Genomic DNA, 27,306 nt, shown 5'->3' with positions numbered 1-27,306 from the left:
TTATTCCTCTGCTGGTAAAAGCAGCTGCAGAGCAGCACGGAAAATTATAGCGGTTAACAGCCCCCACAACCCCCACAGCCCCCTCTGCCACCGCTGCTAGACCGTCTGAAATACGGCGCGGACCTCGGTGGAAACATCGGTCGACTCGAACATAACACAGGAAACACCACTTCACTTCTCGACGCTTTCCACGTGTCTCACAGTGTTTCCTTCATTCTTACTCCTTATGAGGCGCTTTTTACAAGCTCTTGGACTGTTGATGTAGGTGTGGTTTGTTAACAGTGCGTGCGCGCGCGTGGTGCTGTACGAGTAAGAATGAAGGAAACACTGTGAGACACGTGGAAAGCGTCGAGAAGCGCCTCATAAATAACTTTTTGCCTCACTCCATCACACTGGATTTGAATCCTTTACCAGCTTAAAGGACTGACCTCTTAAACTATGTGTGAATGTTAACACATGATAGTACTGAAATAATCGTTTTACCTCTAGCTTTGATTTTGAAAATGAATGACACACTCTAATTTAGATGTAGTAAAGAAATGAAGATGAGATTTGGTAATGTTGGGTCTCTACACTTTACACAGAAGTTTTGGAGCTGCCTTTGACATTTAAATGCCAAAGAGACTAAGAGGTTTTTAAAGCTTAGTGGTAAGCGTGAAAAAATACTAGCCACATACTTCAAGCAACACTTTAGATGGACATTATGAATTCAATAAGTAATTTTTCTGTTAAAGAATTGGCATTAAAGAGCATCAAAACTATGCAGCAAAACAGGCTACAGAATAGAGTGTATCATAGACCTCAGGGTATCTATAGTGAGGAATGTAACCAAAATGCTAAGTAAATTAAGAAAGAAAGAAATCATCCCCATTAGATACACAATCCAATGAACTGATTTCACATATTTGGCTTTTAAAAAATAAGATACAATACAATACAATATAAGCTCCATTTGTTTAGTATACCAGCAAGCAAGTACAACCCATTGATACTATATAGTACTGTGCACACATATATGCTTACATACATCATGTTGCACTAGACCACCTTATTTATTATAGATTAAAGGGTAGCTGTAGAAAATCATGCATACTGATACACTGACAATGCTGTGTGCTACATAGATTTTTTTTGATCCAATCAATTGTTGCATGAGAACAGATTTTGTAAATTACATATTTTAAAAAATAGAAAGTAAACCACTTTGAGTAAAAAGGATACCCTGAGCCGCTGCAAGGTCTGACATCATCTGTATTACAAAGTCATGCAACTATCTATAGGTTTATAGACATGTCTTAGACAAATATGCTGTCTAAAGACACCTTGATAAAATATGCATTAAGATGTCCTTTAGATATTTCTAAACATGGTCTTGGTGTGCAATTAGACAGTTTTCATTTATTGTTCACCAATTCATAATACAAGGAATAGCCTTTTACTGTATTTCATCTCTACAGTTTGTGTATCTTGACCCTATAAACATGGAGGGCCGTGGGACAGTAACAGCTTTTCATGTAAGTGGTATCTCTGAAGCAACCAGCCATGAGCTAATGATGAACTGACTATTTCAATAAGGTCTGTGTTGATTAGAAAGGGAATTAGAGTCTGATCTTATCTGAACTGCTGTGTCATGTCAATAATACCACAGAAATCTGTAAGCTCTGACATAGCCAAACAGGCCTACCTCTGTCCTACTTTTATAGCAAAGGCCACTGCATGTAATTAGGTGAATCATTAAAATGCCTGTTTGACGGGGCGGCTGTAGCAGTAGGGCAGTAAGGCAGAGTCATAGAGTCAGAGATTCGATCCCCGGTCCCCCGATCAAGAAGAGCATCTGGCATAAAAACTGTGCCAAATCAACATGCGGACAATGATCCGCTGTAGCGACCTTGAACTCACGGGATAAGCCGAAAGGACAAAAAAATTAAATTAAATTAAATTAAATGCCTGTTTGAGCCTTAGCACTGTAGTCTGTTATGGTCATCAGTGATATTGAGGAAAAAATAATGATATGATGACAATGCTGGACATTTAAGACCATTTTAGTGCTCGATCTCTGAGCTCGCCCTACTGTTAATAAATCCTAAAAAGCAAGCTCAAAGCATTGAGAATCTTTTCATGCAACTGCAATCAGAGTTCTGATTTCATAGCCTATCTGATCTTCCTGTGAGTGCACCCCAGTTATGTTCAGGTTGTCAGACCACTAAGGTCCATGCTGAGCCACTCAGTGACAGTTTTAGCTAGGGGCTTAGGGGTTTTCTCTGCCATGAGCAGGAAAACCACTGACCCAGATTAGCTTATTTATGGGGGTACTGGAGTCTTTCAGTGCACTGAACTATGTGAAGGCAGGAATGCACAAAACAGATATTGGGACCCCTACTGTTAAACTGGGATCATTGCACCCTGTATTCATTCATGGTCATGGAAATGATCACATCCATTCACAAACCTTTCCGTTCACGCTAGCTATTTGATTGATGCATTCAGTTACACTTTAACAAATGTTTTTGCGTCATTATTGTTTTCTTTTTCTATGAATGTTTTGACATTGACCTCCTCCATCCATATCATAAGTATTACCATCATTGTTATTATTGCACTTTTCTTTTGGACCCGTCTTGACTTCAAAAGGGATTTTACCAAAGCATCAACTAAATACCAAATGAAAATCATTGTCCCCTCATCATCATAATCATTCTTACCATCAGTAAGAGTGAATTAAAATGGAATTTAAACCACTTTAGACTAAAAGTGCTAGTGTTTCTCATGTAGTTGCTAATTTTGTCAGTTTCCTTATACCAGTAGGAAATGTCTTCCTAGACCTCCTAAATCCTGAATTTCTGTTGCTTAGTCAGTACCACAGTCCCTTATGTGGGTGCAGACATAGCATAATTGTCTTGACTACAATGTTCGTACCACTGGCACCTTGCATGTAATAAGAAAATCTATGTTGCTATGGTTCTCACCATCACAAAGTAAAGTCAGTTGAGGACTGAGTCCACTGAACAATAAAACCTATACACATTGAATATTGTGGATGTATAATTAATGAATTAAATAATTTTGAGTATTAGTTTAAGTCCGCGTCTATTGTTGTCTAAAATAAGCCCGATTTAAATATTTATCGGGGTGGGGTCCTTACTGGGTCCTTCAGGCAGCTTGGACAGCTATTTGTCTCTCTTCTCTGATTGGGCAACTTTTCAGTTTCGTTGATTTGACAAGCAAAATAGTGCTAGGCTGAGTTTGGCCGTAAGAATCGAAAGGTCCGAGTACAATCTTTTCTTGTACGCCGCAAACATGTCGGAGGAAAGGTCTGAAAGGTCTGATGGAAAGATTGTGAAGATGGAGGTCGACTACAGCTCAACTGTAGACCAACGTCTCCCTGAATGTGAAAAAATGGCTAAGGTGAGAACAGTGAAAGAGGCTAGCGGCGGCTGAGTCATGGTGCATAATGATCAGTGTGTTAGCATGCAAGCTAACACTGACTTGCCTTAGCATCACCCGTACACCTCATATTACCAATATATTGAGTAATAATTACTCACAAGTGTAGATGGCTTTTTGAAATTTGCACATAACCGTTCCCGTTTTATTCCCACATGCGTCTTTTATTATTATTATTATTAATAATTTCACTAATATGTTTAGTAGTCCCTCATCGGCAACATACCTATCAAAAATGCTATCTAAATGCTATCAAAGGGAATTAAATATCGTGCAATTCCAGTAATAACGTTACAAGTTAACATTTTTTATTTATTCAACTAATTTATGTAAATAACTGGTATGTATTTTTCTGCTGCAGGAGGGAAAACTACAAGAGGCCATTGAGAGCTTGTTATCACTGGAAAAGCAAACCAGAACGGTAAGTTAATGTGGGTATGTGGTGGTGTACAATATTCGTGCAGCTAGTTCACCAATGATACTAATTTGGAAAACACATCTCGTAAAAACCTGTAGTTCTGTGATTATTACATTGTCAGGAAATTAAGACAATAGGAGACTATCCTATTCAACCCTAAAACAAGGCACTGAGCATCACTTTGTAATAGTAGAATTTCTCTGTCTTGCGTCAAAAGAACATTTTACACTGTTTAGCCTTTTTTTTGTTACTTATCTTATGCCTTTAACCATTGCTCAGGCATCAGACATGATGTCCACCTCCAGAATTCTTGTGGCCGTGGTCCAGATGTGTTACGAAGTCAAGGACTGGGATGCCCTGAATGAAAATATCATGTTGCTCACAAAAAGGAGGAGTCAGCTCAAACAGGTTCGGTACATCTTTTTCCCTGGTGGTTCTTTTCTAGCACCGGTGTCCAAAGATTTAACTTCATATTATTTTTGTTGTGTTCTTGGTCTTTTCAGGCTGTTGCCAAAATGGTGCAAGAATGTTACAAATATGTGGACACTGTGACAGATCTGACTGTCAAGCTGAGACTCATCGACACACTTCGCACAGTCACTGCTGGCAAGGTCTATCTGTTGAAACAGAGATATTATCTAGGGACAAATAGAAGTGGGGTTAGGTATAATCCAGATAATGGTGATGAATTGTAGTGATGTGGTGTGTTTATCAAGTAGTAAGTAGTCTACTCATCACTTAAGCCATCCCCTCGTTGCTAATACACGAACATGTTTCCCTCACAGATCTATGTAGAGATTGAGCGTGCCAGACTGACTAAGACATTGGCAAATATTAAAGAGCAGAATGGAGAGGTCAAAGAGGCGGCTTCTATTCTTCAGGAACTTCAGGTAATTATCCTAAGACTGTCAGTAAACTTATGGGGCAAACACTAAGTAAATGGAAATGTTGCATGGTTTTTTGTATGGATGTTATATGTTAATTAATTCATCTATTTGTTTGTTTGCTCAGGTGGAGACATATGGCTCTATGGAGAAAAAGGAGAAGGTTGAATTTATCCTCGAACAGATGAGGCTTTGCATTGCTGTCAAAGATTACATTCGCACCCAGATCATTAGCAAGAAGATAAACACCAAATTCTTCCAAGAGGAGGGCACCGAGGTAAGGGATGCCAGTAACTGAGTATAGCTAAAATACTCTAATGCTCTCTCACACTGATTGAACAGCCCTTTTGGTGACTTGCTTGAGTGTTCACATTTACAACAGTGTTTTGGAAGCGGGTATAAGTGAATTGAATTTAATTTGTGTTACTGAAAACCAACTTTTCCCTTTTGTCTCTTGGTACCCGCAGGAGTTGAAGCTAAAATATTACAACTTGATGATTCAGGTGGACCAGCATGAGGGGTCATACCTGTCTATCTGCAAACACTACAGGGCCATTTATGACACCCCCTGTATCTTGGAGGATAGCAGCAAGTGGCAACAGGTACCAGGGCTTTCTCTCAATATTTTTGATTGCAGAATACAGTTAAAGTTGTGACAATCAGATGTTTTTAACATGCAAATATTCAAAAGATTTAGAATGTGTGTGGTTTTATTTTTAATAGATAAAAAGCAAAACTAATTTAGGCATAAAATATTTTAATGAATTAAAATAATATTAGTGTCTTATTTAAATTCCAGTGCAGGCTGTAATGAATGCCGTTGCATTTCAGGCCCTGAAGAGTGTGGTGCTATATGTGATTCTTGCCCCCTATGATAATGAGCAATCGGACCTTGTGCACAGAATCAGTGCGGACAAGAAGCTAGAAGAAATTCCTAAATACAAGTAAGAAATTCTTTGTACTCCATGTGTCTGTATAAAACTTCAGCAGGCTTTGAAATGTGTTTCTGTGCAAGTACAGGCAGGCAGGTGCAGGGGACTAACAATTATAAATTTCACATCTCGTGACATCATGGGTATACACTTTCTAACAGGGTAATGCTAGGGCATTTTCAGTATATTTTTTCTCTATTCTTAGGGACCTTCTGAAGCAGTTCACCACAATGGAGCTGATGCGCTGGGCCTCCTTGGTGGATGATTATGGGAAGGAGTTGAGAGAGGGCTCACCTGACAGCGTTGCCACAGATGTCTTTTCTTATTCAGAGGAAGCGGAGAAAAGATGGAAAGACCTTAAGAACAGAGTGGTTGAGCATGTAAGTACCACAGTCATAAATTTGGTCTTTTCACTTAGAAATAAAACACACGTATTCAGAATACTTTAAAGATGTTTTGATGCATGATATCTTAAGGTTTGGCAGCAGAGGTCAAATTAGTGAAACTAATTTGTCAGTTGTAAAACATCTTAGTTGCCAGTTAGTGTTCCAGACCTACAAACATTTCAATACGTAATTTAGCTCATACATTTTTTTTTTTTATATTGTGCAAAGGTTGTTTTGCAAAAAACTTAGAAGATGATTAAAGTAACATGTTTAACAATTTGGATTATGGAATATTAAATAACAACATGAAATTAAAGAGTAGTACTACCTTTTTGGTTTGTGCAAAACAGGGCTAAAACTAAATTATATATTTATTAATTTTTTTTACAGCATTATGTACAGTCATACATTTGATATTTTTTCTCTGTTCACATTAACTCCAGATGAAACATGATTTAAAAGTTGTTTCGGTAAAACTATATGCCATTCCCCAGTCACTGGGGATTAGCATATTGTCATATGTGCAATATTTATAAAAAAAAAATCACTAGCAAGGCTGTTATCATTGTGTATATATTGAACACATTGTAAAGTATAAAACCAGGAGGAGTTATGCAACAATAACACTAAGGCTTCTGTGTAGGCATACTCATACTTTCTTTTGATGTAATTTGCATGTTCAAAAGCAAGTAAAAAGGAGAAGCGGTAGGATGACTGCTGTTTCTATATTTTTATTTTACCCCGGCTTGTTGACAAAAAACTCATTCTGATATTGGAGGTTTCCACAAATTCAGTGGCTAAACTCAAATTAGTTTGCCACTGGATGGCTGGGTTTGCTCATGATTTATTGTTGTTGTTTTTTTTGTTTGTTTGTTTTTCACTGTTCAAACTTCAAATAATTTATGCAGATATTATGCTGCAGTTATGTGTATTAATTAAATTCTCCCATATCCCCCAGAACATCAGAATAATGGCCAAATATTACACCAGAATCACAATGAAGAGGATGGCTGGACTTCTTGACCTCTCCATTGATGTAAGCGACAGTTTTACTTATTAGCTCATGCAAATTAAAGCTCACACTAACGGTGGAGTGTGTTTGCTGTTGGAGAATTAAACCCTATATTCTAAGTTCCATAATATGTAGATGATAAAATAACATGTATCACAGGTTGATGTGCTGCATTTACAGTGTAAATTTGAGTATATCTGTATGTATTACGTTGCCTTTGAAACGTATTTTAATTCAGCTGTCTTTTGGTAGGAAAGAATTGGCATGACTACCATGATTTTTTGCAGAAGGAAACATGAACCTCCTGATACTAACATTTCTGCTTAAATATTTTGTCAGGAATCCGAGGAGTTCCTTTCCAACCTAGTTGTAAACAAAACCATCTACGCCAAGGTTGACAGGCTGGCTGGCATCATCAACTTTCAAAGGCCCAAAGATCCCAATGACCTGCTCAATGATTGGTCGCACAAACTCAACTCACTCATGTCTCTGGTCAACAAGACCACACATCTCATTGCCAAGGAGGAGATGATTCACAACTTGCAGTGAAAGAACAGAGTACATCATCTTATGTTTTGGTCCACATATTTGTTTTTCTCCCATTGGGGATGTTTTTGAATATACAGTGTATTGGGAGACTGTAAGTGCAGTGTTGTTTCAATGTCATATAATTGGAGAAACATCTGCAGTACATACGCAGCCCCCAATTGTGTTTATTTTAACTTTTCACAAAAACCTTTGACACATAAACAACTCCCCTATTTAGATCTCTCTTTTGATGATCAAATATTTCCCAATACCATTTTTTATTTTTTTTTATTATATGCTTTAGCATTTATTGCTATATGAGAGCTTGGCTGAAAACTCTTGTATACCAAACAATGAAAAAAAATAAATAAACTCTTTAAATTTAGTAACAGTTGTACAAAGATTTCATATTTAGCCTGACTGGTGTACATTCAAATGCGTGTGTGTGTTCACACTTGAAGTTGTATGCTGTTATAGATCTTGACTATATTATCTATATAAATCAATGTGCACTCTTCCTCTTATTATCAGTATGTTACAATTTTCAAATTTCTTTAAGGAAATCATTTTTTGGTCAAGTTAAACAATTTGTCTTCAAATTTCCAACACTCTTAGTGTGGGCAAAAGGCGGAAGATCCCAATTTTAATTAAATGCACATTAGGTTTGCTACAAATAATAATTTGTTGTACTTTTATTTTTCCTCTTCCATCATACAGATGCCCCTGCTAATAAAGTTGACATTTAAAAAATATAGTCTGCTCAAAGTTTACAGTAACTAAGTTTTATGGTACAAGAGTTTGAGTTCTTGCAAATCTGTTGTACAAATTATATTTGTACAGTTTTGGTTCTGGTTGGTATGCTTTTGAGACCATGTCATTTGTATCCCAGTTATGTTTTTTACAGGCTAGTAGAAATAACGTGCATTCTATTCAATTCAATTCAATTCAACTTTATTTATATAGCGCCAATTCACAACAAAGTCATCTCAGGGCACTTTACAGAATAAAGTCAAGATTATAAAGATATATAAAGAGAACCCAACAATTCCCCCTGGAGCAAGCCATAGGCAACAGTGGAGAGGAAAAACTCCCTTTAACGGAAGAAACCTCCAGCAGAACCAGGCTCAGGGTGGACGGCCATCTGCCTCGACCGGTTGGGGTGAGTGGAAAGGGGAGAGAGAAAAGAACAGAGCAACAAAAAGCATCAACAAAACATCGGGCAGATTGGTAGGACCAGTAGCTTCATGCTGGAAGACACACAGCTTCAAAGCCGGGGGACACCTGCAGAAAGGGACAGAGAGAAGGGGACAGAGGAGGACAAAGACAACTACGGGAGAGAACACACAGAGTTAATGACATACAGTGGTGACAATTGCGGGATGAGAGGAGAGGAGAGAGGTCAAGAGGAGGAAAGGAGCTCAGTGCATTGGGGGGTGGGTCCCCCAGCAGTCTAAGCCTATGGCAGCATAACTATAACTAACTATATGCTTTATTAAAAAGGAAGGTTTTAAGCCTAGACTTAAAAGTAGAGAGGGTGTCTGTTTCCCGAATGTGAACTGGGAGCTGGTTCCACAAGAGAGGAGCTTGATAGCTAAAGGCTCTACCTCCCATTCTACTTTTGGAAATTCTGGGAACCACAAGTAGGCCTGCATTCTGAGAGCGAAGTGGTCTACTGGGATGATATGGTGCTATGAGGTCTTCTATATATGATGGAGCCTGACCATTCAGAGCTTTATATGTAAGAAGCAGGGTTTTAAATTCTATTCTACATTTAATTGGAAACCAATGGAGAGAAGCTAGTGAAGGTGAAATATGATCTCTCTTGCTAGTTCCAGTCAGCACTCTTGCTGCAGCATTTTGGATTAATTGCAGGCTCTTTAGGGAGTTACTGGGGCATCCTGAAAGTAGGGAATTACAGTAGTCGAACCTAGAGGTAACAAATGCATGGACCAGTTTTTCGGCATCACTTTGAGACAGGATGCTCCTAATTTTGGCAATGTTCCGTAGGTGGAAGAAGGCTGTTCTAGAGATTTGTTTTATATGTGAGTTAAAGGACAGATCCTGATCAAACATAACTCCAAGGTTCCTTGCAGTAGTACTGGAGGCCAGACTTATGCCATCTAGTGTAACAATATGGTTGGACATCATATCTCTGAGATTTTTGGGCCCAAATACTATGACTTCAGTTTTGTCTGAGTTTAAAAGTAAAAAATTGTGGGACATCCAGGCCTTTATGTCTTGTAGGCATGCTTGAAGCTTTATTAACTGATTATTTTCATCTGGTTCCATAGATAAATATAGCTGGGTATCATCAGCATAACAGTGGAAATTTATGGAGTGTTTTCTAATAATGTTGCCTAAAGGAGACAAATATAAAGTAAAAAGTATTGGTCCTAACACAGAGCCTTGTGGAACTCCATAGCTAACCTTTGTGTGCATGGAGGATTCATCATTAACATGAACAAATTGAAATCTATCAGATAGATAAGATTTAAACCAACCTAGTGCAGTTCCTGTAATTCCAATTTCATGTTCCAGTCTCTGTAATAAAATGTTATGATCAATGGTATCAAATGCAGCACTAAGATCTAACAGAACAAGTATAGAGATGAGTCCAGTATCTGAGGCCATGAGAAGATCGTTGGTGACTTTTACCAGTGCTGTTTCTGTACTATGATGAACTCTAAATCCTGACTGAAAGTCTTCATACAAATTATTCCTATGAAGGTGATCACATAATTGTTTTGCGACTACTTTTTCGATTATTTTAGAAATAAAGGGGAGATTAGATATTGGTCTGTAATTGGCTAAAACACCTGGGTCAAGACAGGGTTTTTTAAGTAATGGTTTAATTACAGCTACCTTATAGGCCTGTGGTAAATAGCCTGTTTCTAAAAATAGATTTATGATATCTAATATGAATGTATCTATTAAGGGTAAAACTTCCTTGAGCAGCTTAGTTGGAATAGGGTCTAGCAGACAGGTTGTTGGTTTAGATGAGGTAATAATTGAAGTTAGCTCAGAGAGATCTATGGGTAAAAAGCAGTCTAACAGGGAGTGGGGCCTTATCGATGACTCTAGCACTGCTGTACATGAAGATCTATCTGTAATTTTTGGGGGGAGGATCTGGTGAATTCGTTCTCTAATGGCTACAATTTTATTCATAAAGAAGGTCATGAAGTCATTGCTGCTCAAAGTTAAGGGAAAACTAGGCTCAACAGAACTATGGCTCTTAGTCAGCCTGGCTACAGTGCTGAACAGAAACCGGGGGTTGTTCTTGTTTTCTTCTATTAATGATGAATAATATGCTGTTCTGGCATCACTGAGAGCTTTTTTGTACATTTTTAAACTATTTTTCCAGGCTAAATGAGATTCTTCTAACTTTCTGGAACGCCACTTCCTTTCTAACTTTCGTGTTTCCTGTTTTAAGTTGCGTGTTTGTGAACTATACCATGGAGATCGCCTCTGCTGGTTTACTGCCTTCTTTTTTAGAGGGGCAACACTATCGAGTATTGTACGTAGTGAGGCTGCAGAATTGTCAACAAGATAATCTACTTGTGCAGGAGTAACATTAAGGAGACTACTTTCCATTGTATTAACATATGGTGAAGCAAATGATGAAGAAATAATTTCTTTAAATTTGTTGACAGCTTTTTCACTTAAGCATCTGCTATAGTGGAATTTTTCTATAACTGCTATATAGTCTGTTATTGTAAATTCAAATGTTATTAAAAAATGGTCAGACAGAAGAGAGTTGTGAGGAAATATGGTTAAATTATCCGCTTCAATTCCATACGTAAGGACAAGGTCTAACGTGTGACTAAAACAGTGAGTGGGTTTATTTACATTTTGGGAAAAACCAATTGAATCTAATAATGAATTAAACGCAGTGCTCAGGCAGTTACTGTCAGCATCTACATGAATGTTAAAGTCACCCACTATAATGACTTTATCTGTACTAAGCACTAAATCAGATAGAAAATCAGAAAATTCAATCAAAAACTCTGAATAAGGGACTGGATTACGGTACACGATAACAAATAATAGTGGTTTTTGAGTTTTCCAGTTTGGGTGTGAAAGGCTAAGAGTAAGGCTTTCAAATGAGTTATAACTATGTTTAGGTCTAAGAATTATTGATAAGCTACAATGGAAGATTGCTGCAACTCCTCCACCTCGGCCTGTGCTTCTAGGAACATGATAATTAATATGACTTGGGGGTGTTGACTCATTTAAACTGACATATTCTTCCTGCTGCAACCAAGTTTCAGTGAGACAAAATAAATCGAATTGATGATCACTTATTAAGTCATTTACTAACAGAGATTTAGAAGAGAGAGATCTGATATTTAATAATCCACATTTAATAGTTTTGGGGTTTTGTTCTGTAAGAGGAGTAGTCTTAACTATTATTAGGTTATTATGATTAACTCCTCTTGTTGTCATATTTACTTTATGTAATTTAGGTTGGGGAACAGACACAGTCTCTATAGGTATGTGGGAGTTGTGGGGGGGTGACGGTTGTAAGGACACTGCAGAGAGGCGTGTAGGACTGGATCTCTGCATCCTATGCTCAACTCTGGATTGTCATACTTTTGGTTGTTTAATAAAACCAGCCATATTTCTGGATAAGAAAGCTGCACCATCTAAAGTAGGATGGATGCCATCTCTCCTAATCAGCCTAGGTTTTCCCCAAAAACGTTTCCAATTGTCTATGTAGCCCACATCGTTTGCTGGACACCACCTAGACAGCCAGCGGTTGAATGACGACATGCGGGTGTACACGTCGTCACTGGTCAGATTTGGCAGGGGACCAGAGAAAATTATGGAGTCCGACATTGTTTTTGCAAAGTTACACACCGATTCAACGTTCATTTTAGTGACCTCCGATTTGCGTAATCGGGCGTCATTAACTCCCACGTGAATAATAATATTACTGTATTTACGTTTATCCTTAGCCAGGAGTTTCAAATATGATTCAACGTCGCCCGCTCTGGCCCCATTCTATAGGACACTTGAAGCACCACCTTGCGACCAATTAAAATAATTTTCTTACTAATTTATTAAGATTTTTAACATTCCATTTACAGCACAAGGGGTCACTGAAAATCATATGAATCATATGCTTTGGAGTTTGCCACGCCATGATATCTGTAAGTGACAGTACTCCAAACCACCATTAATAATAATCTTAATAGAAACAATAGTTTATATAGCAAATTTCATAACATAGTGACACAAATATAAACACAAGATTAAAAACAAAGTAATTATGTAAAATAATGTAATATACTTAAAAAAGGATGACCCCACCTATCATTAGAAGTCTCTGAGGATGGGAGGGGCTATAAGGTCAAACTCTCTGGGCTTAGCAGGAGAATTTGGTCATTAATTCTTGGAGTCATCTCTATGGGGAGGCCCTGATCTGTGAAATGGGATCTTTTTTTCTCTGCACAATTCAGGATATTAGCAGCTGAACCTTGGTTGAACTGTATTTTTATCAGGTGAGCGAGTTTTACTGAAGTCCAGTCAACTGCTAATGAAGTCACGGATAATGTCTGCATTTTTTTCTGACAAAAATGATCTGATCGTTGAAATGTTTGTGAGATGTAGAAAAAAAGAACCAACACATTTATCTAAGTCTTCAATAAAAAGGATACCAAGATTGTTACAGTGTTGAATTACTGGAGAGGGACAATTAATCAAGGCTAGGTATTTGCACTACTTTGACCAGGGAGCGATATCCCAGTCTTGTCAGTATAGTTGAAAGAAGTTTTGTGTTTGATGACCAACATGAAACATGTAGATGCAAAAGAGGACTGGACCGAGTGCCAAGCTGTGCATATCCCTTCAATTCACCTCAGCAGGTGTGTCAAGTGGGATGTGGAGCACTGTAGCACAGCACCACTGACACTCACCAGGTACATGAATTGAAGATAGCATAGCTTACTGACAGTCAGCAGTTTATAATCGACAAGATTAATTGTAACATTTTCATTAAAAAGAAAAATGTCTAATTATCTGTTTGTGAAGAGAAAGAAATGGGATCATTTGACAGGTGGTACTGTGTAAGGGTCCACAACAGAGAATAGGGAATTTCTGAAGTGTTTTGTTCCTGATTTTCCATGTAAACTCTACACTAGGTGTGTTTCCAGAGACCCTTTTATCCTGCAGCATTTCCACTTCAAGATCCTTTGAAAGTTGAATTGTAAAAAAACATTTGACAAAAAGAAAGTGTTCTACTTTTTGCAATGTTTCATAAAACACACACACACACACCAGTCCTCCCAACCTTCAGATCAGTACATCCCACTATGCTTTGCGATGGACTGACAAGTGGATCCAAGATGGCGTAGAAAGTAAAGCTAGGTAAGTGTTGACTTCCCATTTTCAGCCCTTTCAGTTGTTTCTTTCATCTCAAAGCCACTGACAGGAATCCCCTTCATAAATCATTAGAATAATAACGAAGGCTTGGAGTTCATGCATGGATATTAACATGATGTCATCTCAGTTATATGCGCCTAAACACGGTGGCAAAATTACAGGCCCGAAGCCGTTTTGTTTCGGCGATCCTAGCTAGCTCGTTTGCTAGCTTGCTAACATTAACAAACCAGGGAGCTATTCTTGTTGTGAGCTCTCCGGTTTGGTGCCAAGAAAGGCCGTGTTGTGGCTAGCAAGCTAACTGTTGGCTACGCATACCCTGGTTAGTGTGGCAACACTGTTTACCCTGTGCCAACGCGAGCGGCAAGTTAACCAACGCTATGGGGACATTTTCTGGGCTTTGTAACGGTGCCGTCATCGCTTTGACTTGCACCAGTCATGACAAGTTCTCTAGACAAGCAGCTGCTATATCTGCATGCACAAAGACGAAACAAATCACGAGTAACGTTTGTGCTTATTGCTACATGCTGTTTTAATATCTACTTTAATAGACACATTTAAAACACATTTAAAAGCCTACTAGGGATCAGATAAAATCGCCGTGCCTCCACACAATGGCGAGAACAATATTGTCAAGATAAAAAACGTTATGTCAGAATGAAAGCAGCTGATGTCATTTTACAACTATTATCAGCAATACAAGCAGCTTTGTCCTCTTCTGTAACATTACTGCAGGCGAAACTGTAGACCATTAGTAAGCTCCCACAACCACCCACTGTATCCCGCCAAACTATTTGTTGTTGCCCCTATAAAGTGTCTGGCTTGCAAGCACTTACATTAGGTAAAAGCTCTAACTACAGGTCCAGAAAGTTAAATGAAATGCCACATGGGTTTTGAAATAGCATCTCATAATTAGAGTCAGGATCGCCTTAAATTCGGTCCATTGTTTGTTTTGATCTTTTACCATTTCTTCCATTTCCCTGCAACAAACCTTGCCTGCTGGCCTAAGAAACTTTAAACCCTTTAAACCCATTTTGAATGCGGCATACACATTTGCAGTCTATATTGCAAAGATTTTATCTCAACCCTTATTGTTGTACTATAGAAACCCTTGTCACTATAAAAAAAGTGCCCAACTTATGTCATGCATATACACCTGTGGTTTTTGATGCCAGGCAGTTAAAATTTAAATACACTTTCCTGCAGTCATCTGAATCTGTCTTGACCAGATCATCATGGCTAAGATGTTCCAGTTAGGCAATCTGTGTTAGAATGGTATGACAAGTGCTGCAGCATAGCCTGCGTTGTCATATGTGCCCAGTGACCAACCGTATATGAACAATATACAAGGTGAAATTGTCATGCAGCCTGCTCATAAAGTGTAATATTGGTTCTGATCTGAATGTTTGAATGTTTAGAGGAAGTGAAATCATCAGTAGTTCACTTTTGTCTTGTGGCAAAGATGAGGTTATTCACAACAGTAGAGCTGTAATATTTTTTTCAGGTACTGTACCTGAAACATGACTGTTAAAGGCTTAAGTCATGCTCATTTTGGTGAAACTCAAGTATCCATCTGATGGGATGGAGAATTGTGTGCCGTTCTCACCAAAACTGTATTTAAGACATAAACATATTGCACGTGTTGCAGATAGTGAATTTTATTTCGTTAGCGTTAATTCTTTGTGAAATCAAAAAAGTTACAACCTAAGATAGAGTCTGTATACACACACACACACACACACACACATACACTGACTTCAGGTTTAGTCGGAAAAATTTGTGTGTATTATTGGCTCAGTGTACCAGAATAAGTGAACTCAGTGCCAGTGCTAGTTGGGCTAGAGCAGCAGTTACATGCATAATCACCTGTTGCAAGGTGCTCAAAAAGTACTTTGAAATAGTACTCAGAAAGTAACTAACCCCAACCCCTCTTTATTACAAAATTAGGGCAACGTAGGAGATTTTATGTATTTCCTATCCTCTCACATTGACACAAACTGAATGTTCTTTCATGAAAACCAGTTTTCTTCTAAGATGTTAGGTTATCTGTTTTTTGGTTTTATTTTAGTGCAGCTTAAACATACTATGATTTTTTTGCAAATTTGCTTTTAAAACACAAAAAAAATATTGTACTCCAATGTCACTTTTTCTTCTTTCCCCCCATTCTGTCATGGTCAAAAACTGCATTCCAGACTGTCGTGCGTCCTTGTATTCAAAATCATCATCAGGCTGTTGTAGAACTTTAATTGCCCAGCAAAAGTTATTTTTGCACATAATAACTATGATGAAACTGTTTTTCTGCCACCCCAAGACCTGCTACAGTGCCATTGTTTGAACGAGTGAGGTGGAAACCGGACCAAAAATTACTAGTCTAGTGGCCAAGGTTGAACAAGGGGCGAGGCATGAATTAAATTTTAAAGTAGGACCTTAGAGCCCCAGTAAAATCTGGGGCATTATGGGACAACATAGTAAAACTAGTTTTTTTTTTTTTTCTCCAACTTTAGGGAAACTAATTTTTAAGCAAATTATGTAGGGGGAAAAGGAAAAGCATTTTGAACTTGGATTAAAAAAATTCTTATCTGACCAGGGTTTAACATGGGTGAGACACTGCTTAGCTTTGGTATGAGGATGAGGTTGAACACAGAATTCTAGGGTAACTGCTAGGGCTGCACAATATATAGATTTTTCATTGCCATGTGCACATGTCCAATTGTTTTTGTTGACCAAAAACCTTTACTTTGTTGACAGTCTTTTCGTGGTTAGTTAATGTATCAAACTTCTCTATTACCCCCTAAAAGATATAACTTCAGTAGAGCACACACCTGCTCATGTGTTCAGCGTGCTGAAATCAGCTGCATGGACAAACTACAAAGACACAAGTCTTTGAACACACACATTTTTCCATTGAATGGTCAATAGACTGTATCTACTTGCAAGTAAAGAAAGTGAATGTAAGTGTTGTTAACACACACAGTGAACATGAGCAGTGGATACTTTTAGTTGATGTGTGTTTCTCCATTCTCCAGTCATTCACCAGCTCTACCTCATCCTACTTCTGTAGTGAGCCATTCAAGGACTGTGCAGAGTGTAAGCCAGTTGTGTTTTAACTACAAACCTCACCAATATAATTTTAGAACAATCAGTTCTTTCCAAATTAAGCAATTCCATTCATCCAGTACAAAGTCTTTTATGATTCATATTGCAGTATATAGTGCAAAAAGAAAAGAAATTCTGCATTGTAAGCTCTTTTTTTTTTTTTTAGCTATTTTTGTAAGATAGTGTGCAGCCTTAGTAATGGCTGAACTAGAGATTATGTTGGGCCTTTTTTGAAAGTGTAAGACTAGAATAAAAGAAGAAAAAGAAATGTGTGACTTCAAGTTTTGGGTGGGTAGGTCTATAGCTCTGGTCTTTGTAAACTTTTACATGTTGCTTAAAGGTTTTATGCAGTTTCTGGGGAAAAAAGTTTTCTAGAAATTACGGAATGTAGTTCATTGTATTAGTTATATCCTAATGTGTGGAAAATGAATCTAACATCGTAGTCTTCTTCCCCCACCTACAACCAAATACAGCCTCCTCCTCCACACAGAATTATCAGTGTGTATCTGTGTGTTTGTTTTAGATGTAAATTGGTTAGTGATACACACAACTTTGAAGCTCTTGATTTGTAGAAATATATATTTGAAAGAAATAATAACCCGGAGATGCAAGGAAGAGAAGTAAACAGATGAAGTCCATAAGATGCTGTCGCTCAAACATGGCCTTATATTGTTTCTGTAGGCAACAATTGTCAGAACATGGTGTAAGAGTGTTTTGATTTTTTTCAGCCAAGGCTTTCCAAGCTCTGTGTCACTCTGCTTTTTGACAGTGCATGACCCACGGAGTATATCTGCATTCATACATTTGAAAGCGTTATTTTGATTACCCAAATGTAGTAGACGAGAAAGCATTAAGATGTTAAGAATGAAGCGATTATAATAACCTTTTGTAATGATTCATATTTTAAATAAAAATCTTTTAATAGGAAATAAAAAAAAACAACAACAACCTAAATAAACCAGTTGGTACAGGGGAAGTTGAGGGATTTAAGGGAGACCGTCTAGAGCCTAAAGGAGATGCTCTACATTACAGTCCACAGTAGAGATTTAATTAGTTGACACAAACATTACTTTTTACATCATGGTTTATTTACTTTAGCGTCTTTTACATTGATTAACAGAAAACAAAATTTCGTGTGAAAATAAAATCAGACCTCTGCAAGTAATCTAAATGAATTTAAATATTAAACAAAAAGGTGATTCCTCAGATAATTTTCCCCTTCGTTTCAGTATTTATTTGATGGCATGTATGGCACCTTTCGCAGCCATTAAATCAGTACACGTGTGAAGATAGGGCTCCATATTTTATTTTTATTTTTTTGTATATATGGACACTGGAATTGTTTCCTATTCTTCTAGCTCTGTTATTTTGAATAACAGGATTGTGAGTAAACAGCACTCTTCAAGTTCAGCCACAAATTGGACTGAGGTCTGCACTCAGACTCTGTCACTCTAGAACATTATCATTATTTTCTCTGAACCATTTGTGTGCAGCTTTGGCTGTATGCTTGGGGTAATTGTCTTGCTTGAATTTTTTTTAAATCCAGGTCACAGTTCTCTTGCTGACCTAGGTTTTACAACAGGATTCCCTAGATTCTTGCTTCGTTTGTTTGACCCTTTACATTGTAGGTACTTCAGGAAGAGTCATTTTTGAAAAATACTTATTACTATACTAAAAATACATTAGAGGCATTTTAGTGCTGTCCCTTTGGCTCTGCAGCTGTAAAGTGCCAAAACCTTCCGTCTGCATACTGTCATGCATGTCATATTGTCTTAATAAATCTTTGTATTTAACATCATCAATGCTAATGCTCTAAGTATTAGCGGTCAGATGAAACCAGACAGTTGACTTGATTTTTACTGGTATTATAGCGTGAGATAATAGCAAGGTGTATGTCTCATAATGTTTTGACGTCTCATTTGACCAGTGCTTTGCCACATAGGTTCTTACAGAGCAGTTATTCATGTTGCAGTCTTCAGAATGATATATCTACAGTCTAAAACTCAAAGGTGTCTAATTTACAAAGCTAAAAGACTTACAAGCTGTGGATATTGAGCGGATGTTTTACTGCAATCATTTTTTAAAAGTGTTTAGTTTTAGATAAAAATGAAAAGCTAAACAGTACATGTTACAGGAAAGAAGGTATGGCTTGCAATGGTTCAGAAGAAAAAATGTTCTTTCTTTCCCTGAATAGAAGTTACATTAAATTTGTGAGTCCAGTAAGGAGGAAAATCCCTTGTAAAATTTAGCAACAGATTATTTTGACAGCAAGGAGGCAGATTTGGGATTGGGTGGATGGGAGGCAAGTTCTCATCCAAAACTTCAAGAAGGATTTGTTATTGACACATTTTCAGTGGTGATGGGACTAAGACTAGTTTAGTGCCGATTGTCATCCTGTTTTGGTAAAAATCAGAATGGCTGTTGGTAACTAACATTAATTATGTGACTTAATTTGATGATGAGACCAAATTAAACTGGACTGAATTGTGAACTGACTGTGACTGTATTAAATAAAGTATTTTGATCCAATCAGAATCTTTGTATCCTTACTTTGCATATGGATTTTAATTTATTGGTTTTCCAAGCATTGAAGGCCGTCTTGCTCGAGGTCAAGTGACATATTCAGCATTACATTTTGTGAATCTTTATGTTTGTATTTTTTTCTGTGGTGGACGAATGGCTTTTGGCTGTCAGAAGAACAATTTGGGGACATTTACAAACAGAAACCCCCTCTTTATGTCTCTGACTGCCCTATCACATTTCAGTCTCCCACTGTGGGTAAATGTAGTAAATGTTATAATTTCATTTCTTGTACATTCTACCATGAATTTCTGTGCATTTTTTTAAACAGAGTATCACACGTTTGAGAAACATTTAAGTGTAAGGCATTGTACATTAGATTTCTTTTTATAACGGTACTAAATTTGAACAGTGCATTTCACATGTAATTTGAGGAAAGATGGAAAATTCTTGCCAAGGTTCCTCGACAAATTAAGGATGAGGTTCCATTAAAAAAGTAAAAAAATGGGGAAGTATTTCACTAAATGGTGTGGTAGTACCCTCTCTTTTAGGATTGTTTAACCTATGCTCTTACAAATGGCAAGTATGAAGATCAGCAAGTTTTATCTACTACACTACAACATACAGCAAGTGAGTATGTTTAAGGCAAAAAGACACAGTCTAGATACAGAGAACCCAATGCTATAGAAAAAAGGGAGGTTTTTGTGCAAATCAGAAAGGGAGCATGCATAATACCAGTTATATATGTTACTTCACATCATGTGTTTGCATGTAAGATGTACTGTTTGACACAGAATTAATGTACATGATACGACAGCAATTTTGGACATGCTCAGCAAGAACTACAAACAATGTTCTTCTTAGTGGGTACTACTAGAGGAAGGTTCTCAGTGGGTATTCCCTTGAAGAGTTTGGTCAGAAAGCACCTTATATTCTTTATTATTACAATTGGTTATCTTTTCCCTAGCCACTTAATGATTCACCACATTCAAAATGGATGTATGGTTATTTTTACTTAAAATACACCCACATAAAACAATTACATTGAGCTCTCAGTCTGTTACAAACATCATTACAAAATGGCAACCTACAGGGCTTTGACATTAAGCGTTTTAAAACACTTGCTCTCTGAGCAAGTAGCCCAAAAGAGATGCCTGATGGACAAACATACTTGTCAAACATAGAAAATGTAGGCTTTAAGATTAAATACATCAAACAGGAGTTTGGATTATATTTTATTAACATACAAAACATAATATTGAGAGGTCAATGTGAGATGCTGGTATACTTTGCATTAATTTCTCTCAAATTGAGGCAAACTTGCAAGTCTGTTTCAATTTACTAGTCATTTTAGTTGAAATGAGAAGCTGTAGACACTTTATGATCAAAGATGCTGCGTGCAGGTCTACAATGATATGATTTTAACAAATTTGTCTCTACAGTTTTGTAGACCTAACAAGCACTCCTTTTCTTGACACTGTATGTCTTGCCCTTTAGCCAAGTTTTTTTCACTTTAATTAGCTGATTGAACAGTATATAATGTCTGACCCTTCGTCAGGAGAGTTGCTCATTCTATGGCTTTCCTTCTTTTTCTACTTCCAGACGTTTTTGCCCTGAGTCATGGCAGACAGAAGAGTGGAGAAGTCATGTGAAGAAGCCAGCAGATCGTTAGCTAGACGGGAGTATGAGGCGGCAGTCAGCCACAGCACAGATGCCCTGGTGGCACTTGCACCCCAAGCCTCATCCTCTGGTGCCCCTGTCCCGCCGAGCCCTCCATTCCTTGTCACTACTGGACCCCTCCGCATCCGTGCCCTGCTCTACCGAATTGCTGCCTTCCTACAAATGGTGAGGAAAATAATGGCATCAAGCATGAGTTAACGGCTTAGCCTAGAGCTCAGATTCTATTGCAATGTAGCTGCCTGTCCTGAAAAATCAGGGACATATATTTGGTTCTGTTCAGTGTCCTTGAGTGTTTTGAGAGGAGCTTAGAAATATAATGTATTATTATTTTCTCTGTGCAAGAATATTTCTGTAGGTACTCTTAACACTGACTTGGGAGACCTGCCAGCTCATCTAGATTTTTACAATTGACAAATACACACTAGAAAGACTTTTATCTGGGAGTTTGTAGTGTTATACCCCATGAAGTGTCTCTCATCATGCAGCTCATGCAAATTAATTTCAGAGACCATATCTGATGCTGACCATCACCATTTGATGAAACTTGCCATAATTTCACATGAATTACTTACTTATACCCATTTGTTCAACTTAAATTACATTTGTCATGGCACAAGTAAACTGTGGAATCTACATATGAACTCTGAGTAACATGTTATTAAACCAAAACTGTACCTTAATTTCTGTGTTAGTGGTTTTGTTTAGATTCAACTACACTTAAGTTTAAATTTGTGTTAAGGTTTTTGTGCCGCACAATTGTGGCTAGCACCTAAATGTTGGTGTGTAATTACTTAATTTTTGATTTAAAAATTAAAATCAAACTTTATTTTTTTGTAATGTTTTGTAATGTTTTACATTTAAAACTTGTTTTTGCTTTTGTAATGTAAATTGTATACACAGTACCTGCTTTTGGAACTGATTACATATTGGTTATCATTAGTGGGGCTCCACATGAGTGACCTTTGAATACTGTGCTGGGTATTTTTGCTTTAAAACTTCTAATTACTTTGAAGAAAACATAAAAGCTATCTACTGTGAATCTTACTTTTTATCCTCCACGGTGCTGTTTTATCATCTTTCCACAGTGCTAAAATTACAGAAGTTACTTAAAACCCAAGATTATGGAGACTACTTAAGTCCTATAATGAGAGTGTGAGGGAATCTGCTGTGAGCCAAAGACAGCCATTCTTTGAGTGTTATGTGTAGTTTTAAGCCTTGAGTACAAAGTATGTCTATTTGTTATGACTACCGCATTTCTACTTTTCTGTTTCTCTGCCTCCTGACAGAAAAACTATGATGGGGCTGATGAAGACTGCAAGCATGGTGAGTCGCAATTTGAACTGGAACAATCTACTGTAAATTTGTGTTTGTGTGTAAGGTCAAGATCAAAGTTTTTATTGTCATTGTCTGCCCACACAGTAGTCATGTCATTGACTCAAGTCTGAGTGGGGAAGGGAGAAAAAAAAGGAAATGTTTAGGTCTTTTATTTTCGTCGGTATTTTTTTTTTTTTAAAGACAGGTTATGTTTAGGGTAAAATTATGCCCCACTGAAAATGAGTATAAGTCACTGACATGGTTAATCAAACTGATTTTGCGCAATGCAGCCTTGGCCCTTTAAAACAGTCTTATCAATGTCTTATTACATCTATTGGAAGAAATGTAACTGCATTGTTCTTACCTGTTCCTTCTTTGTCCTGTCCCAGTCCTGGCAGAAGAGATTGCTCGGGGTTCTCTTCAGGCCAGCTTACGATCCATGCTGTTGGATGGCAGTCTGCAGGAAGTGGCCAACATCCTTTCTAAAGCCTTGTATGGAGAGCCAATGGTATGGTTATTGAACAGTGCATACAGTGTGTCGTCATTTTGATGATAATTTAGTGTGAAATCTAGAATGATATGGCTGTTTTAAAACAGTTTTTACTTCAGGATTACAATGTGGTGTTGTGTAAAATGCTGTTTTCTTTTTGGATGTAACACACAGGGTCACTGTTTATTTTTTTACTTTTTTCCACTCTGAATGCCTTTGCTTATCCTCTTTGCTGTCTTCATACATCAACACACATTTTGCTGCCAAGTTGCCTCCTCCAGTTCCACTGTTCCACTCCTTTGCAACCATTTCCTGCTCACTACAACACACTCAAGCACGTATTCAGAGGTGGAGATTGGCCCTAATAAAATACAACATTTTATTCAAGTGGGGATATTCCTTTTTACTATGCAGGTTGTAGAGGAGATCTTACTCTTATCCTGTGGTCCAACAATTCATGTTTGACTAACACTGAACGTTTATTAAACTCCACGTTTCTCAACTTATAGCCGATTAAGGAGTAATTCTTCAGTACACGTTTACAAATGGTACTTTCACAAACACGTTCACAGAAACCGTGTGCCTCCACAGCTACACACTGAACCTTTCACTTCTACCATGTTGTGCTCCCCACTACCTTGTAATCTGTTCTTTCTGTCAGCTCTATTAGCTGTATCTTTATAGCCCCAATAGATTTACCTTGTAGCTCTTATAGCTGTCTGTTCTTTCCAAAAGCTGAGCTGAACTACTTACCTTGTAACATACTTTCTATATACATTGTTTCTACGACAACTGGTTAAACAAATTTAAAAGGCAGTTATGTGATGTCATTGATGACATCATCAGTATGCTTATACATACACTTCTTAATCTAACTAGCCTAGGAAACCCTGGTTGGCTCATACACAGGTCTCTCTACAACTTTCTCTCTCTCTGCATGTTTCGTTAGAGATACATACAAACAGCATTATTTGGATACAACTTAGACTGATTATTTTCCCAGATCTGACCATATCCCAGATCTTCTTTTTTTATTCTTACCTTTTTCTGTTCATCACCATAAGCTTCAAATTTGGCAGCTGTATATTAAAAAAAATAAAACTATATAGGGTCAGTAATTAATAAACACTGCCCTGTTGAAGATCTTTTAAATATCTTATAATTTTCAAAATGTATCCTTTTTAAAACTATTGCTTTGATGATGTAATTGATGACATCACATAATTGCTCTTGAAGTTTTTGCCCTTGGACTTTTTAAAGCTAACTGGCTTTGATGTTTGCCTAACCATTATATAAAGAAGAAAACTTCGGCTATTTCAGCAATGACAGTTGAGCTTTCTCAGCTTTACTTTGAAAATCCTTTCAGTAGTGAAGCATTCACAGTGCATTTTCTCTTCGTAAATGATTTTTATCGTTGCAGGTTGTTGTTGTTGTTGTTGTTGTAATAAAGATCCCTTTCTCTCCTGCTTTTGCAGAATGGCATCGTCACAAAGGACCTGACCACATTAAAAATGCTCCTCTCACAAATACAGGTAAGCGTGCCCTCATTTGTTGTGCCTTTTAGTATTGTATTGGATTTCCGGATGATGGTTTGCCTGCAAGCATCATAGAGATTGGTAATGGCCTTATTGCAAAACTAAATTATTTTGTACTCTCCTGCCTAGTTCAAAGCTGGATTTATGATTTACTCATTTGCATTTAATAAGTCCAGCTGCTTGTCAGAGGTGAAGGTAGACGTTGACAATTTAGTATTAATCCCTACCTGCATCTTCCCCACCCCATCTCTTGTTTCCATCAGGCTGTAAATGGGGAGATGGCACCAGAATACACAGATGACCAGGAGGAAGGTGAGCCAATGTGTAGCAGTGCTTTCTCTAAACTTAAAAAAACAGAATGAGCTTGCAAATAAATTTGCTATCTAAATAAATGCACACATTTAGGTCCCAGTTTACAAGCTGGCTGAAGCCAAAGTCATGATATTTTTATAGTTGTGCTGGCTCAGTATTATATTGACCAACTTGGCTGTGTGTATCGACAGAGGTCCAAGATGGCTGGCAGTTCCGGCCTCCTCCCCGAGGTGTCACCAGCAGTGAAGAGTATACCCTCTGTAAAAGGTAATACCCACTGCCTGATAAAGCAGGCATGTTTTAGTAATAAAAGAAGTAATGCTGGTATTTGGTTATAATAAAGGCTTATATAACTTATGATTCACTGTCCTAAACTGACATTAATTTAGATTTTATATTCTTACATACTAAAAGAATCCTTTTGCCAGTTCCTAAAAGATGCTCAAAATCTGAATATTTTACCAATAAAAGGCATCATCAGGGTGAACATATTTGTTTGATATGAGTCTACACAAACCTCCAGAATAAAGAGTTGTATTTGTTCTATTTGCTGCTAAAGCAGCACCACAACTTACTAATAACAAGGTTAGGCAGCTATATTGGTCTAGTGTTACATGAAGCTTTTTTGGTTTTGTCTTGAACATTGCATATCTGCTAGTAAGTTATCTAAGTACATTTAATATGGTATACAACAATCAACGGTTCAGATCAACGAAGAGCAGAAAATGGGTAAAGAGGGGTGTACAAGCAGGTTTGAATGAGTGAAGAAGAGTGTTGTGTGATAAGAGTATCAGCAAGAATGAAAGGAAAGGTGTTCAAAACTGTGGTGAGACCAGGGATGTTGCAGTGGCACTGAAGAAGAGACAGGAAGCAGAGCTAGAAGTAACAGAGATTAAGATGTTGAGATTCTCTTTTGGAGTGACGAGGATGGACAGGATCAGGAATTAGGACATCAGAGGGACAGCTCATGTTAGATCGTTTGGAGATAAAGTCAGAGAGGCCAGATTGAGGTGGTTTGGACATGTTCAGAGGAGAAACTGTGAATATATCGGTAGAAGGATGTTGAGGTTGCAGCTGCCAGGCAGGAGGTCTAGAGGAAGACCAAAGAGGAGATTTATGGATGTAGTGAGAGAGGACATGAAGTTAGTTGGTGTGAGAGAAGAGGAACAGACAAAAGGAAAAGAAGACGATGACAAACAACCACAGCAAATCCTTACATTAGGGAAGCTTTAATATGCAGATGTTTAGTTTTCCTATGAAATTATTTTCACTGAGCACCACCACTTCAGAATGCCCTTTACCTTTTGCTATAGGTACCTGGAGCAGGGTCTATGTCGGTACGGGGCACAATGTACATCAGCCCATTCGCAGGAGGAATTGATGGAGTGGCAGAAGCGCTATGCTTCACGCCTCATCCGCCTAAAACAGCAGCAAGAGAGCAAACACTTCACTGAAAACTACATGGAGACCCTAATAGAGAAGTGGATGAACTCTCTGTCTCCAGAGAAAGTGGTGAGGGGCTCAATGGGTAGAAAGCAGAAAAAAGCGCTGTGCCAGTGTGACAATTAACTTCCTACATTACGCATTAGTAAATTCTATTTTCAACAGTTTTCCATAGTGTATATTGTAAAAGGTTTTTGTTTTACAATTTCACCATATTAGATTATGTCTAAACAAGTTTTGTTTTCTAGCTGAGCGACTGTTTGGAAGGAGTAAATATTGAAACCAGCTCCAGCCTCTCTGTTACTGTAACCACCAAAAAATCCTCCCACTCCTGGACCTTTTCATTGTTGTGCAAGGTAGGATGAAGTTTATTAAGATGGCGGTATGAAAAATGTTTTCATTGCTAGATGATCAAATATATTAACCATATTTTGATTATGTGAATGTTCATGTTATCTCCTTGTCTCTATCATTTCCTAGCCGCCTAGAAAGCTGTACAGAGTCGCCCTGCTCTATGATGCACACCGGCCACATTTCTACATTACAGGTGTGTCAGGTGGGGAGAGGCTCCAAGCTGTATCCAAAGGCTGCCAAGAGTGGACTCCAGGAGAGGAAACGGCATGTATGTAATATATCCCTATTTTACACCCAGGGATGGGATTTTGGCCATGCTTTCACTTTGTCAAGCTTTCCAAACATCTTTTGTGGTTCTCCCCTCAAACTATTATTATTATTACATGGTTTTACATATTTTTGTTAACTGCAGATTATAGGCAAAGCTGTAAAATGTCCGCTTTCACAGATGTACTGCAAGCCTGAACTTCTCAAGACATTACTCTGAGGTCTTGCATGTGATAATGCAGACTTTAGCCAGTGAGGCCTGTAAAACGAAGTCCGGTTAATGTCAAAGCCCATCTGTGGCCAGAGAAGTGAA

The 27,306-nt window shown here is 37.8% G+C and overlaps 2 protein-coding genes across 2 annotated transcripts in view; both read left to right on the top strand.

Annotated features, from left to right (window-relative positions):
• Positions 1 to 3,193: 3,193 nt before the first annotated feature.
• On the top strand, positions 3,194 to 8,358 carry psmd12 (proteasome 26S subunit, non-ATPase 12). The gene is made up of 11 exons (XM_067499078.1): positions 3,194 to 3,405; positions 3,806 to 3,865; positions 4,142 to 4,270; positions 4,366 to 4,473; positions 4,648 to 4,752; positions 4,874 to 5,023; positions 5,214 to 5,348; positions 5,578 to 5,690; positions 5,884 to 6,058; positions 7,023 to 7,100; positions 7,416 to 8,358. Exons 1-11 carry the CDS (start codon positions 3,298 to 3,300, stop codon positions 7,623 to 7,625), a joined length of 1,371 nt encoding a protein of 456 aa, XP_067355179.1. The 5' UTR covers positions 3,194 to 3,297; the 3' UTR covers positions 7,626 to 8,358.
• A 5,524-nt stretch (positions 8,359 to 13,882) lies between these two features.
• helz (helicase with zinc finger) overlaps positions 13,883 to 27,306 on the top strand; it is a 54,739-nt gene continuing 41,315 nt past the window's right edge. The window contains exons 1-10 of the mRNA XM_067497656.1: positions 13,883 to 13,970; positions 21,201 to 21,443; positions 22,565 to 22,601; positions 22,982 to 23,100; positions 24,558 to 24,614; positions 24,881 to 24,929; positions 25,121 to 25,196; positions 26,243 to 26,441; positions 26,621 to 26,728; positions 26,853 to 26,994. Coding sequence (XP_067353757.1) covers positions 21,219 to 21,443; positions 22,565 to 22,601; positions 22,982 to 23,100; positions 24,558 to 24,614; positions 24,881 to 24,929; positions 25,121 to 25,196; positions 26,243 to 26,441; positions 26,621 to 26,728; positions 26,853 to 26,994 — 1,012 coding nt within the window. The 5' untranslated portion in view covers positions 13,883 to 13,970; positions 21,201 to 21,218. The remainder of the gene's footprint in view (positions 13,971 to 21,200; positions 21,444 to 22,564; positions 22,602 to 22,981; positions 23,101 to 24,557; positions 24,615 to 24,880; positions 24,930 to 25,120; positions 25,197 to 26,242; positions 26,442 to 26,620; positions 26,729 to 26,852; positions 26,995 to 27,306) is intronic.

This window comes from Channa argus, chromosome 3 (genome assembly GCF_033026475.1).
Source record: "Channa argus isolate prfri chromosome 3, Channa argus male v1.0, whole genome shotgun sequence".
Classification (NCBI taxonomy): Eukaryota; Metazoa; Chordata; class Actinopteri; order Anabantiformes; family Channidae; genus Channa; species Channa argus.
Note: the sequence above shows the minus strand (reverse complement) of the source record. Positions and strands in the feature narration are given on the sequence as shown.

Excerpts from the sequence above, each read along its gene's own strand:
- psmd12 (XM_067499078.1), top strand. The coding sequence starts at position 3,298 with ATGTCGGAGGAAAGGTCTGAAAGGTCTGATGGAAAGATTGTGAAGATG. Across the intron at positions 3,406-3,805 it reads AATGTGAAAAAATGGCTAAG|GAGGGAAAACTACAAGAGGC; the intron begins GTGAGAACAGTG and ends TTTCTGCTGCAG. Across the intron at positions 5,691-5,883 it reads GAAGAAATTCCTAAATACAA|GGACCTTCTGAAGCAGTTCA; the intron begins GTAAGAAATTCT and ends CTCTATTCTTAG.